The following is a 13,725-nucleotide window of genomic DNA, read 5'->3' on the forward strand; positions in this document are numbered from 1 at the left end:
GTTTGAGGAAGTTGATCTGCATCCAGGATTTGATGTCAGCGAGGCAATTGGAGAGAGTGGAAAGAGTGCCGGGAGTGATGGAGTTGGTGGAGATATAAAGCTGGACGTCATCAGCATAACAGTGGAAATGGAGACCGTGGTGGTGAATGATGTTGCCAAGGGGGAGCAGGTAAAGTATGAAGAGGAGAGGACCAAGCACCGAACCCTGGGGGACACCTTGGGACAGAGGAACAGTGGAGGAGGTGCAGTTGTTGATGTGGATGAATTGTTGTCGGTCTGAGAGGTATGATTTGGTATGATATGGTATGATGATAGTTCAGGATACACCATGCATTTAATAGGTGATGGTTAATATGGGCCGAGTGATATAATTTATCACATGTTGGTGAGTGCTCAGTTGTCCTATTGTTGAGTCGGACATTAAAGTATTCATGCTACCCTGAAGAAACGGTCCCGTGCGTTTGCTTGACCCAAAGCCCATAACTAATTTAATTTAGTCAAAGTCAAGTTTATAGTTAACGCTAAGAATAACCAGCGTTACAATAGTCTAATCTAAAATTAATCTGCTGCACTTCCTAAACAAACAGCAAGCCAAACGTTCATCTTTTTGTTTTTTTTACTTTTTATTGCGACATGCCTGTTCAGCGGCACACCCACAGCCGTGCACAGCTTCAATTCAGACTACCGTCTTTCTTAAGGGGACAGCGCTATTTTTCTGAAGGTGCAGTGCACACATTTTTTAAAATAAAAATAAAAACAAATGCGCTCAGTCTAACCGCACAGTGGCTCGATGCTGATTTCCAGCTGCAAAAGCTTGTGCTCCATTATTATTTAATGTACACATGAGTGGAGTCAAGTTAAACATTTTATTTTGAATTTTATTTTATTTTATATTGTGCATTGTTGGAATGTGCTAAATAAATATTTTCATAATTTTGTAATTGATTTATTCTTTGACACATTACTGTTAATTTATGCAATTGCAATGGCTTGATTTTAGTGAGGGTAGTACACAGTCATAGCCATAAATGCAATGCTACTAATAATTGTCATAACAATTTCTTTCAGTGTTTTGGTTTCCAGCCCTGGGTTCTCCATTTTCGGTTTCGGCCAAGAATTTTCATTTCGGTGCATCCCTAAAAACAACAACCTGCCATGCTTTTTTTGTGCGTACTGATCAAATGACACTCATTCTGACTGAGGACAAATTTTCAAAAACATATTCAGTTTATTCTTTCAGTTGGCAAACAGGAAGTGATCTGTACAAAGAATTTCACTTATAATTTCACTTAAACTGAGTTACATTTTCATGCTGACTTTGGAAACACATTTCCTCTGCTTAGTTAGGAATATTATGTAGATCATGATGTGATGTTTGTTATCAAAACTGAAATTGAACTGAAAAAAAAAAAGATATAAAGAATAACTAAATCAAGACACCAGTCAGTGAAAGAAATGAATGCATAGAGACCTTAGAATGGAACAATTTAAATATAATTAGTGCAGCTGGTGATTTATCAAAGCTCGTGTTTATTTGACAAAATGAGTGATTGGAAATGTTTGTAGATCTAGCGAGCATAAAAATAATTTTAATCTGCTAGTATGCATTACTGAATGTACTAAAACCATCTTCATAGTGGCTAAAGGTACAGTTACATGCTCAATACCATAGACTGTATAAATAAGGACAATGCGTCCCCACTTCCTTGCATTGGTAAAACTGACGCTATTTTCCAGGGAATACGGGCGGCGCCATCTTGCAAGTTTGGAGCCACTCCAGAGTCTGCGCAGTACAGCCCGAGACTGGAGCCATGAAGGGCCGCGATATCAATGACCTGACTACACTTCCTCCAGACTCACTTGCATTTTCGTTTTAATCAATACTGGGCTCCATCAGTTACAAATAAATAATAGATTATACACTGTACTTATTTATTTTTGTATTTATTTTTTTAGAACTGTCACAGTCCTACGGACTGCTTCATGGATGTCACATCCTGTTTCTATAGCATCTAACCACACCTCCACTCCACTAACATGGAGGTGTGGAGCTTATGACCTATACTGCAGCCAGTCACCAGGGGGAGCTCTACTTGTTTTGGCTTCTCTTTTGACCTTCTGTGTCCATATTTATACAGTTAATGATACCAGCTGTTACATCAGCTCTCTTTGATTTTTGTTTCTACGTGATCAGATTCAGTGAGTTTCCTGTCTCCATCTCCTGATAAAATGGTGTCTCCAGGACAGCTTTCTTTTCCTCTGATGTTGGCAGGCCTTTGTTCAAACAATCGTGTATCTTCTTCCATGAGTCTATCTCAGAGCTCCAAAGTGCAGCTCTGGCTCTGATGAACTGTGAGACTTCAGCCTCACTGCCTTTGGCCAGACTGATGCTGTCTTTACAGATGAAGAATATATCTATGCCAAGGAAGAGAGCATTCAGAGCAATGAAACCAGCTCTGGCTGACTTGGAGAGGGCAAGTGGCCCTCTGGCTGCAGCCTGACCAATATCTGGGATGTCTGAGGCAACCCTGGGCACATTACGTAATGCTTTTCCTTCCTGAGCTACCACTTTACCTGCACTGGAAACAAGTTCTTCAGCTGCCATCAGCTTAGCAGCAGAGGCAGCATCAACAATGGAATCTATACCCTTTCCAATAGCACCAACATTGCCTACAACAGCAATCTTGCCTACTTCCACGGCCACATCAAACACACTTGGGTCTAGTCTTGAGATTGTTTGTTTGGTCACCTCCTCCACACAATCTTGGAGACTCTGCACATCCTCCATGAAGCTCTCAAAGACTGCCCTGGCTTTCTTTTGTTGTGTAACATTAATTCCAACCTCTGTAGCAGTGGTGACAATACTGTTAACTCCACTGGTGATTCCCAGCCCTACACCAGTCATTGTCAGAGTTAAAGACACTCCTGCAGTGAAAGGAATTAACGCCAAACCAACAATTGACAGCACACCTCCAACTGCTCCCACTGAGCTGCCTGCCACACTGGAGATCTTTGCCCCCTTATTCATCCTGTCTAACTGAACAGCAGTCTCCTCCAGCTCCTTCAGAAACTGCAGCATCCTGGGCTGTCGCTCATTAAACTTATCGATGAAGCCAGAACACGATACCTCTTGGAACAAGAACACCATTCTGAAGTTCTGGTCCTTCCTGAGAGAAGAAAAGAGGAAAAGTAGTGTAATCAGTGATAAGAATTCAAGAGACAAGAAGGTCGGCATGAATTTCATCAGGCAGTTGTTGAGACATTCTAACTATAGATGTCATATCATGGTGGCAGTAGAGGTGGTAGAGGGGGCTGGGGAGTATTGGTTAGAGAAGCAGCTTTAGAACAGAAGGCTTGCACCCCTCCTCCACCCACATCCATGGCTGGAGCAAGCATCCAAACTTCTCCCTGGATGCTGCAGTATGTAGAAGTAAGGTTTGTAGACTGTGTAGAAAATATATCTCAGTAAAACTCACCTGATTTCATCAAGCTGATTGAGGTGATCAAGCATCCTTTGTGAGTCACGTTCAGACAAATCCACATGGAGCTCTACCACAGTTTCTGTGGTCATCTTCAGGCAAAGGCTACTAAAGCAGCTGTGAAAGACTTGTAGTTAGAATTTATTTTCTACAGAGTAAGGTGCTTACTGTGCAAAATGTGTGTATTATATAAAACTCAATCTACCTTTTCTCCAACTTCTCACAGATTATCTTGGTGGTCTGTATGTATCTGTCCAGCTGATATGCCAACACGTCCACATTCTGAAGTTTGGGTGTGAAGAAGACTTTTGCATCTCTTTTAAACTCCAGGAGGAGAGGGCAGACTAGTCGCGCAGCAGTGATGACAACCTCAACAAGATCAAGGCTGATCTCTTTGGGCAGGTGTAACACCTGGTTCTCCTTGAACACGTGTAGTGAGGTGACAGCCAGCTTCTCCACTGCATCCAGGAAGCAGTGGAGCTTCTCCAGACCTTCCAGAGTATCCTTCAACACTTCATCCAGCTCCTTTCCCAGCTCTGCACGCCTGCTGTCTGCAGTCACCAGTGTGACCTTGTTCTTGATATATTCCTTTAAGGCTTTACCTTTGTCCTTTGACTGGAAAACATGACTGAAGTTCAGGCTGACTTTATCAAGCCGGTCTCTGATATACAACATCATGTGTAACTCTGTGTCCCTCCTGAGCATCCATTTAGAGAACCCCTCACAGAATCCTCTCACTGTGTGGATGTCAGTGAGAGTATCTGTGGTGTAGCGGCACAAGGCCTCTTGGAGTTCCTTTCTGTAAGAGAGAGCATAATCCAGTTGTGAGATTTCAAAACAAATACAATACATATACAGTAAATACTAGGATATATGATAGATGGAGCTTCGATCTAAAAGTTTCTTGGTGGAAAGTTACAGAGCAACATTAAATGCAGGGATGTCTTTGAAAACAAAGTGCTTCACATTCAGGATGCACAGCTCTTTCTATTCTTTATTTTATTTTTATTCATTATTTTTTTTAATATTCACATATTTTATAATTCTTGTAAATATTATGTATATAGATTTTTGGGGGATTTTTTTTTTTTTCTTTTTAACATATATTGTATAGAGCCGAGTGCTTGTACATTGCTGCTGCAACTCTGAAATTTCCCAGTTTGGGATTAATAAAGCATCTATCTCTCTATCTAACCATTTGGCATGCACAGCTCTGCAGGACAGTCCTCAAAACAAGTGTTCCTGGAGAAACAGTTCACATTAAAAGCGGAAATTAAACCAGACATATTTTCACAGATGCATTTGTAAACAAATAAAGCTTACAGTGAATCAAATATAAATTAAATTGACAATTTCATAAAATAAAAAGGGGAATTTAAACAGAAACAATACAGAAGCAAATTACAAGAGAAATAAGCATTTATGTTGCATATTATAAATTATCTAATTCCTACATTTACTTTTAATAATAATTATTACTATTGAGTCATTTACGCATTTCTTTATTTACTGTTGATTTTTGCAGTTTGTCTCCTTTTTTTTTATAAAGATGATTAGTACAGTGATTTAGTATTTAACAAAAGCAAAGATCAATTTGTTGCTAGTGGCATTATGTTACTATTGCCTATTGATGACACGACAGAAGAAACCCATGACATGATCAAAAGGTCCTGCTTCACAAACCTTTCTCTGAAGTTTGCTTTTTGTAAAATGGCGAATAATTTTACAATCTTTGGGTCACATACATTAAAGTTAGATTCTCATATTGAGGCTTGTTTTCTGTCCTTTTGCAAACTGCAGATTATGCAGTGCAATCTGAATGACCTGGGAGTGTGATTAAATGGTAAATGGTCTTGTTTTTATATGGTGCTTTTCTCCCTTTTGGTACTCAAAGCCCTACACATTCGCTCACACAGGCACACACACATTCACACTGAACTGGGGGTTCAGTGTCTTGCTCAAGGACACTTCAGCATGTGGCACATTCTGGGGATCGAAACACTAAGCTTTTGGTTTGTGGATAACCTGGTCTACCTACTGAGCCACAATCCGCGATTACACTTAAACGCTGTAATAGCACATTGCCAGCTGCAGTGCCACAGCTCTTCATGCTGGATTTGCATAGATCCAGTAAACCTTTGCACTTCTGGTTAGATGATAGTTATATTTCAGCAGCTTTGTAATGAATTTAAACTGAATCAAATGATTGTGAGCAGTCAGTTTAATTTTAGTTAAAATAGTTTCAAGTCCAAATTGCAGGTGCTATTGCTATATGAGCTGAACAGCAAAAAAAACAGTTGTTTATTATTGTCATGTGCCAGTGTTTAGTTGCCCTCCTATTCATTTACCATTTGAATAGATTAGAAATCACAGGACCATTGTCTGACACTGCCAGCACTGCCCTCCATTAGAGTTTTGGCAGAAGCGCCACTGCTGGAAGTAAACCATGTGAGAATTTGTGTTCAGCCTAACCAGACGATGTTTTTCTGAAGAGAATCTCTCATAAAAAATCTTATGACATGCCTTTAATGTCAACATTAATGTACAAGTTTGTAGCTGTAACTGCATTGGACAAAAAAGTCTCACTGGCTAAGAATTACTGGCTGTGAAGTGTGGAAGTAAAATAGCACCTCAGAATGATTATGATTATCAAGGTGAATAGTTGTAGGTTACTAAAAGAACACAATACTTTATACTTTTCTCATTGCAGAAAGTGACACACATTCAAACGTTACCTTGCTGGAGACATCATGCCCTCCTCTCGTGCAGTCTTTAGCTCCTTATTGAGGTTTCACCTTTACCTGCATTAATAAAATAAAAACTGAAAACAGATTGGAACTCGACTCGCTTAGAGAGAAAAAAAATAAATTCTTTAGTAGAGAACTTGTGTGGCGATGATTGGTTTAGTTTCCTTTTCTCCTCATCAGTTGGTGGAGACAAAATTAGAAAATGTGAACTATGAACTTGAACTAGTTCACTTTTATCTGTGGGAACTGAACTTTGAACGAGCTCTTGTTTCGTGTGAACTTTCACAACACTGGTGGTATATACAGTAGCTTTACAGTTATTCAAAACGGATTTCCTGAGTTGCCTTCAAGCGCTGCAGGAAATACGCACGTCAAAACACATTTTCTCTTGTTAAACGTTTTTTATTTGTTTTAGATACAAGATTAATGGAATACTGGAATAAGATCATGAAGGCCAAAGACGTGGACGTGGTGTTTTTTTTTTTTTTTTGCTGTTGTTTTTTGAAACTTTCCAAAATGTGACCAAGCATTTCAAAGAAATTGCTGCTTTCTCAAATCGCAGCAGTTCTCCACTGTCCTGTTACAAATTACGATGGTTTGTTCTCTTTCCGATTTATCAGAATTATTCTTTACCAGCATACTGCTTTAAACTTCTGACCCAAGCAACTAAATATTGGTAAGTAAGATTTGAACAGAAAAGAGGGATGGGGAGGATGAGGGTTGAGAACTGAGGCGCATAGAGAGGAAGTGGGTTAAGAAACACCTTTATAGCTAACTGCAGGAAATAGACACGAGGAGTGGTGTCCTTTTTGTGAACTTAAGTTCACAAAAGTTCACTGAACTTAAGTTCACAAAAAGGACACCACTCCTCGTGACACCACTCCTCCACAATAATAATAGCTTTTGATTCCAAAAGCAATGTGACGGTCAAGCTGTTGATGGCTGACTGTGCCTATGAGGGCATCAAAGGGTACTCAAAAGAACTTAAATTTGACGGCAAATGACCATAATTAGCATTAAATGACCTGAAGACCCCAGCTGGAGGAGCAACATCAGCCTCTTGTCCTGCAGCTTCACCAAGTGAGCTCCAAACTGAGGAGGATCAACATCCACAAAGCTGCAGGACCTGATAAAGTGGCAGGCCGCTCCCTGAGACTATGTGCTGACCAGCTGGCAGGTGTTTTTTGGACATTTTCAACCTGTCTCTACAGCTGTCCACAGTTCGTGTCTGTCTCAAGTCCTCCATCATTATACCTGTACCTAAAAAGCCAGCTGTCACCTGCCCTCACATCACCTGACTTTAAGTCATTGCAACGTTTGCACTGTATGTTTACAAGGTTTGCTGCTGACTATTTATATGTATATATAACTGTATTTTATTTTATTATTATAGTTGCCTATTCTATTGTTTTTTATATTGCACTATTTAAGCCAGGAGATTATGTTCTCACATAATGACAATTAAGGATTCTTGATTCTTGATTCTTGATCAAGGTTTCTTCCTGTTTTCAGGGAGTTTTTCTTTGCCACCGTTGCCTTCAGGCTTGCTCTCGGGGTTTCAGGCCGGGTTTCAGACCGGATGTTGTAAAGTGTCTTGAGACAATTAGAGCAGCCGCCTCAGCCTGTTCATCATCATTTGTGTTCAGTATCCTTAGCAGCAGCTACAGCACTCCTCAACACAGCGTGACTCAACTCTCCTCTGTTCTTTAACTACAGTTGAAACCAGATGTTTACATACACTGTGTTAAAAGACACATCAACATTTTTTCCTCACTGTCTGAAGTTAAATCAGACTAAACCTCTCCTGTTTTAGGTCAGTTAGGATTACTAAAATTATTTCTATTTGCTAAATGCCACAATAATGAGAGAGAGAATTTCTTAGAGAATTTTTTAGCCATGACATCATCATCAGGGCTTTCCTTCATTGTTTAAAGACATAGTAATCTTTGTGTATATAAACTTCTGACTTTGAAGAAAGTAATGAAAATTTTTCTAAGAAATACTCTCTCTCATTATTGTGGCTACACATGTATACACACATTTACCCATCCAGCATTAGTGGAGCAAGATTATCATGTGTTTAGATTCCTGTTTAGCTGCTTAATGCTCCACTGTGTCGTGAATGTCAAGTTATGTCTGCTCTACAACTGGAGACGGGAGGAGTTCTGTGTTTTGTTCGTCCTTTAAATAGTCTTCAGTATGAATTCAGGGGTTTGTTTCAAGCTGCAGGTTCACTGAGTTATCAGGATAACTTGGCCTGACAAATCCACATGACAACAAACAACATGAGATCAAACTGATTTGTGTGTGCTTATTTTATTGGGTGGATGGCAAAAGAAGACTTTCATTGTACGGGAAAACATGTTTCCGCACTGTGCACATGACAATAAACTCTCTGAATCTTGAATCTTGATAGTAATCTGATGACAGAGATATCCAGTTTCACAGAAATATCTTGTCTTTTGATTTTTTGAGACGAGTAAAATTTAAAAATAAGTAAGTCATGTAGTTTAAACTGTGAATTATGTGATTGCATTTATTGTCTAATTACTGCTGTGGTGGACTTGTTAAATGTGCCACTGGGCACAAAAACTGGGTTACCATTGGCTTTTTCAACATCATTTGGACCTCTATTGACTTGAATTGAGTTTCTGTACAGTATTAACCTATGGTTTCTTTTCTCCTATGGAGACATTGAATGTGGGATGAGGTAAGAGGAGGAGAAGGTCATAGAGCGTAGTCTTCACTAGCCAGGATCTCCATCTTCTTGATTTTAATTGAATGCTCATTGTTGATTTGGGCATGTTACTAGTTGCTTGCCAATGTATAGACCATCTGGAGTCATCTTCATTTGCAGTGCCAAAACGTCAGCTATACTGACTCACAATATATTGTGCTCATCTTTAAATAAGCTGAATCAGACACCTGTGACTTTCAGTGACTTACTTTCTCCACCTTATTATCACTAACACACAGAACAACTGCAAAGAGATATGTAGGGAAGACTGTGTTAGAATATAAGGGCTGTTTCAGAATATTAGGGTGTCACAGTGTAGCTGAGCTTTGAGATTTTGTAAATAAAATGTCGTCATTTTATAATATTTGTTACAATTATAGTCAAATTTTTGGGTTAAGGCCAAAAAGTGAACAGCAACATTTGACCTTTGACCCCTGTAATGGCAATTTTACGTTTAACTGTACACTCTGAGCTTTGACACATTTTTACTGCTGAATCCACATTATACAACGCTTGCTCCAGTTTATTTTATGCTAACAGCCAGTTACATGATTCAGTGACGTCTTTGTATCCACTCAGTTTCTGTGCTTTCCATGTCTACTCAGTGACACACTTCCTCTGGACAGACTCACGTTTTCATTTGATTAACACTGTGCTCTGCTCTGTCCTCACCAGTTACAAAGAAATTTTGAATTATACACTATTTATTTATTTATTTATTTATTCCAACTCTCACGGTCCTAGAGACGGCTTAACAGAGTGGTGTCACATCACATCATGATGTCACATCCTGTTTCTATAGCATCAATAAATAACTACAAATGAAAACTTATCAGAAAAATGGGCACTTGAGTATGCATCAGTATTATATTAACTACCTTTAATGACAGAAACCATCAAAAGAAATATGATGTGACATGTATTTTAGTGGGTGGCACTGTGACGAGGTGGTTAGCACTGATGCCTCACAGCAAGAAGGTCCCGGGTTTGAATCCATGGGCCGACTGGGTCTTTCTGTGTGGAGTTTGAATGTTCTCTCTGTGTCTGCGTGTCCTCCCACCATCCAAAGACATGCTCATTAGGAATTGGTGATTCTAAATTGGCCATATGTGAGTGTGAATGGTTGTCTGTCTCTCTGTGTTACCCCTCTGATAGACTGGAGACCTGTCCAGGGTGTACCCCGCCTCTTGCCCGATGACAGCTGGGATAGGCTCCAGTATCCTCTGTGACCCTTCACAGGAACAAGCGGTTACAGAAGATGAATGAATTAATGTATTTTAGTGAAGCCAGTCACCAGGGGGAGCTCTACTTACTTTGGCTTCACTTTTGAGGAGGTGTTCATCTTCCATCTTTATGGTTTGGACAGACATGGATTTAAACTGCAACTAGTCGGTGAAGGCATGCAACCATCAGGCAGTAATACACGTTATAACACAGATGCAATTATGAAGGTACTTTCTGAAAACAAGTTGTTGGAATGCTCTTACTGATGCACACATGCAGCATGACAAATTCTTATTACCAGCTGGGTAGTGCAGCAGAAACTGAAGCGGCAACTCTGGCCCCAGCCAGGTGAGCATCTCTCTTACTTTTACACTGAGATGCCAAGACAAGCAGCTGGGGAGTCTGAACCAGGGCTGAACCCAGTGGCTGTCATCCATGTGGATCAGCTGCAGCGTGCATGGAGCTGGACGGAGGATGTGCGTGTTGGCAACGCGGGGGCACTCATGTCAAAACGCTCACTCAGCTGCACTCAGCGCAGACACTGGGGGATCAGAGCAGAAATGCTGCTGACCTGGCAGTGTCCTCACTGAGACAGCTGCAGAACACACGGCAGCAGCGGTGGGAAGTAACGAGCTACATTTACTCAAGTACACTTTGGCGTATCTGTTTTCTGCTACTTTATACTTCTGGTCTGCTACAATTTAGAGGCACAATATATATATTTAACTCAGCTACACTCGTCTCACACATTCATAGGGCAGTGTGTTATTATACTATATGTCAGCATCAGTCTATAGGTGTTTTTTAAATATAGACATTTTCAGCCTGCATTTGTACGTATTTTTTATTTTTTTATTTTAATTATTCTCTAATTATTCGCTGTACTGTCTAATGTATCTTCTTGGTGGATAAATGTTTTTAACCCTGGAGACCAGAGGGCCCGAGGGTGCTTCCTCACCCACAGCTTCCCTCTAATTACTGAGGATAGAAACAAATGTTTAAAGTGCAACCACCACTGTTTTTCCTCTTCTTTTACTCCAGAGAACAATTTTCCAGAAGCCCTCCCAGAACCAAAGCTCGGGGGGTGCTCTAACAAGCCCCCGATTAGAGCTGGATTTACAGCTTGCTGAGTTAATGTCAGACTGGCATAAAGAGTTCGCCTGGGACCAGTGAGGGTGCGGTCCTGGGACATGATGTGTGTACCCTCTTGGCCTGTCAGGGATAATTGTTAAATGAAAGCAAACAGGGTCCCAAATCCTGGCAGGCAGGGAGGGAGAATCAGAAAGGTCTAATCAGAGCTCAAGGTCTCTCTTTAGGGAAAAGGATCTGCAGGAGAGTTCACTGTATGAGAAGGAATGCTGGCTTCATTATGCTGTACTCACTGAACCTTGGACCTGCAGTAGGAGGTCTGAAAGACAGATGAACAGAAAGAAAATTATATTTAAAGAACAGGAACCAGGGTCTGATGGGCTCACATGCAGAAAGCTCTTTAACACCTTCATCACTAGTTACTTTTCCAGACAGGTCTTCAATTAATCCTTCACATTTAACACCATTTAACAAATACTCAGTTCCAGTAAAAATTATAATCCAGTTTATTGAGGAAGGTAGTGCTGCACCTGACCGATACCTGTGCAACCTAATTCTTATTGACTGATGAAAGTGCATATAAAAAGTACTTAAAGACTATTAAAGGTAGCAGAAGCCAAAAATCAAGCATTTAATTTTTCCTGATAATACCTTTGCTTACTTTTCACTTTAATTTTGAACACAGGACATCCACTTGAAACAAAGTACACTGTTGACCATAAAGTTGGAATACATTTTTTTTTAACCTTCTCATTAGAATGTGACAATATGATTTATTCTTGATGGGTAAAGTGTATATCTTCTCGAAACTTTGTTGAGCAGTCTCTTCCAAACATATAACTGATGTGTATAACTAGTTATTAAAAGAAAAAGAATGTGTCTGAAAATGAAATTATTTCAACTTTATGGGCAACACTGTATTTTTACACTGTCATAATACTGCTTTTGCTGAAGTTAAATTTCTAAATACGTACTTCTTCAAATGTACTTAAAGGGGAGTGCAAGATTAGGTACAGTAATAGAAATGTGTAAAGGAAGGAAAAGTGTGAAGTCAGATTTAGCTGAGTATGCATATTTTCATTCTAATGTTGGAAGTAGCACAGTGAAAGTCGAGTGTCCTTTTATAATTTATTAAAGTAACAATGTGACACCAATGGACGCCATGATGCTGCATGTTTGAGGATATGTTTATAGTTCTTTTTTAATTCTGAATGCACAACTGTTACTATATGGTTACATCCACAATTTTATATTAGTAAAAGTGAAGTTTAGTAGTTCATCCTTATTCTGACTGAAGTGTTATGTGTATTTTACAGAACATAACATAACTCTCTTCATAACACATTACAGGTTTAAAAAACGCTTCAGTGTGCAGCGGCTTGATGGCTCAGGGATGATAAATGCTGAACTAAGAGCAGCAGAAATTTGTCCGACCACGTGTCTGACTGCAGCTCATCTGATATCTGACAAGAGGCCCCGAGGACCGAGAGGAACGTGATGGTTACTTTTTTCCACAAGGAGACGTCCAACCTGCACAGCCACTCTCTCTCTCTGACGGTGGTTGTTACATGAGCAGCTGAACGACACTTTCCATTCTCGTAATCAGGGCTGAAATGGAGGTCTTTAGCTTGCTCACGTGGTGCTGACACTAGTGTCAATGTAGACGACAGCAAAGGCTCAAAATTAGGATGTTTAGTGACTAAGAAAAGACAAGTTTAATGCAGTAAATGCACATAAATTACTTTTATTTAATGTAATTGGAAACATTAACATAATCATACATACAATTTTGTTTGTCCAGAATCCATTGCAGATAGTGACTGCCTAAGTTTGGAACACTCACCAAAGAATGGTTTTCCTTTCTCCTTTGTGATACTTTGCCAGGTCTTTAATGCAGCTATCCCCTGCATTTAGTTTTGTCTTCAGGAAGGGAAGTGCGGCTCGCACAGGTTAAGATCACTCTGCCATTGCAGAATATTAAAAATTCAAAAATTTCACAGCATGTTCCGAGACATCATCCATCTGTACTGCGAAGCAGCGTCCAGTCAAGTTTGCTTCATTCAATCTCGGTCTGAGCAGACAGCATGTATACTATACACTGATCAGGCATAACATTATGACCACTGACTTGTGACAATACAATGTTCTGCTGGGAAACCTTAGACCTGGCATTCATGTTGATATTACTTAGACATGTAGCACCCACCTACAAGTCTAATCTGCTCTCTTTATGGTAGACTTGGACAATGACACGCCTACCCCCTGGAGAGAGTTCTTCACTCGTCCAGGCCTTTTTATGTTGATGAGCTCACCGGTGTCACACATTTAACCATATCCAGACCTTTTATCTGCTTAATGGATGAGGAAATAAGAAAGAAATATCCCAAACATGTTCATGAAAGAGCCTTTGAGTCAATTGTCCAGTCACTTTTCTTCTTCTTTTCCTTTC

The 13,725-nt window shown here is 39.9% G+C and overlaps 1 protein-coding gene across 1 annotated transcript; it reads right to left on the reverse strand.

The window, feature by feature from the left end:
- Positions 1-1,360: 1,360 nt before the first annotated feature.
- On the reverse strand, positions 1,361-4,466 carry LOC311506122 (uncharacterized protein). Its single transcript, XM_084570004.1, has 3 exons — positions 3,685-4,466; positions 3,376-3,415; positions 1,361-3,268 (listed from the first exon to the last, which is right to left on the reverse strand). Exons 1-3 carry the CDS (start codon positions 4,329-4,331, stop codon positions 2,183-2,185), a joined length of 1,773 nt encoding a protein of 590 aa, XP_084426130.1. The 5' UTR covers positions 4,332-4,466; the 3' UTR covers positions 1,361-2,182.
- Positions 4,467-13,725: the final 9,259 nt, after the last annotated feature.

The sequence above is a fragment of the Chelon labrosus genome (assembly GCF_963514085.1).
Source record: "Chelon labrosus genome assembly, chromosome: 21".
Classification (NCBI taxonomy): Eukaryota; Metazoa; Chordata; class Actinopteri; order Mugiliformes; family Mugilidae; genus Chelon; species Chelon labrosus.

What these genes read in the sequence shown, in the direction of transcription:
- LOC311506122 (XM_084570004.1), bottom strand. Translation starts at nt 4,331, where the DNA reads ATGTATTGTATTTGTTTTGAAATCTCACAACTGGATTATGCTCTCTCT. An exon ending in TGTGAGAAGTTGGAGAAAAG is followed by an intron (nt 3,416 to 3,684) that starts GTAGATTGAGTT and finishes TACATACTGCAG; the next exon opens with CATCCAGGGAGAAGTTTGGA. An exon ending in TGCTTGCTCCAGCCATGGAT is followed by an intron (nt 3,269 to 3,375) that starts GTGGGTGGAGGA and finishes TGACATCTATAG; the next exon opens with TTAGAATGTCTCAACAACTG.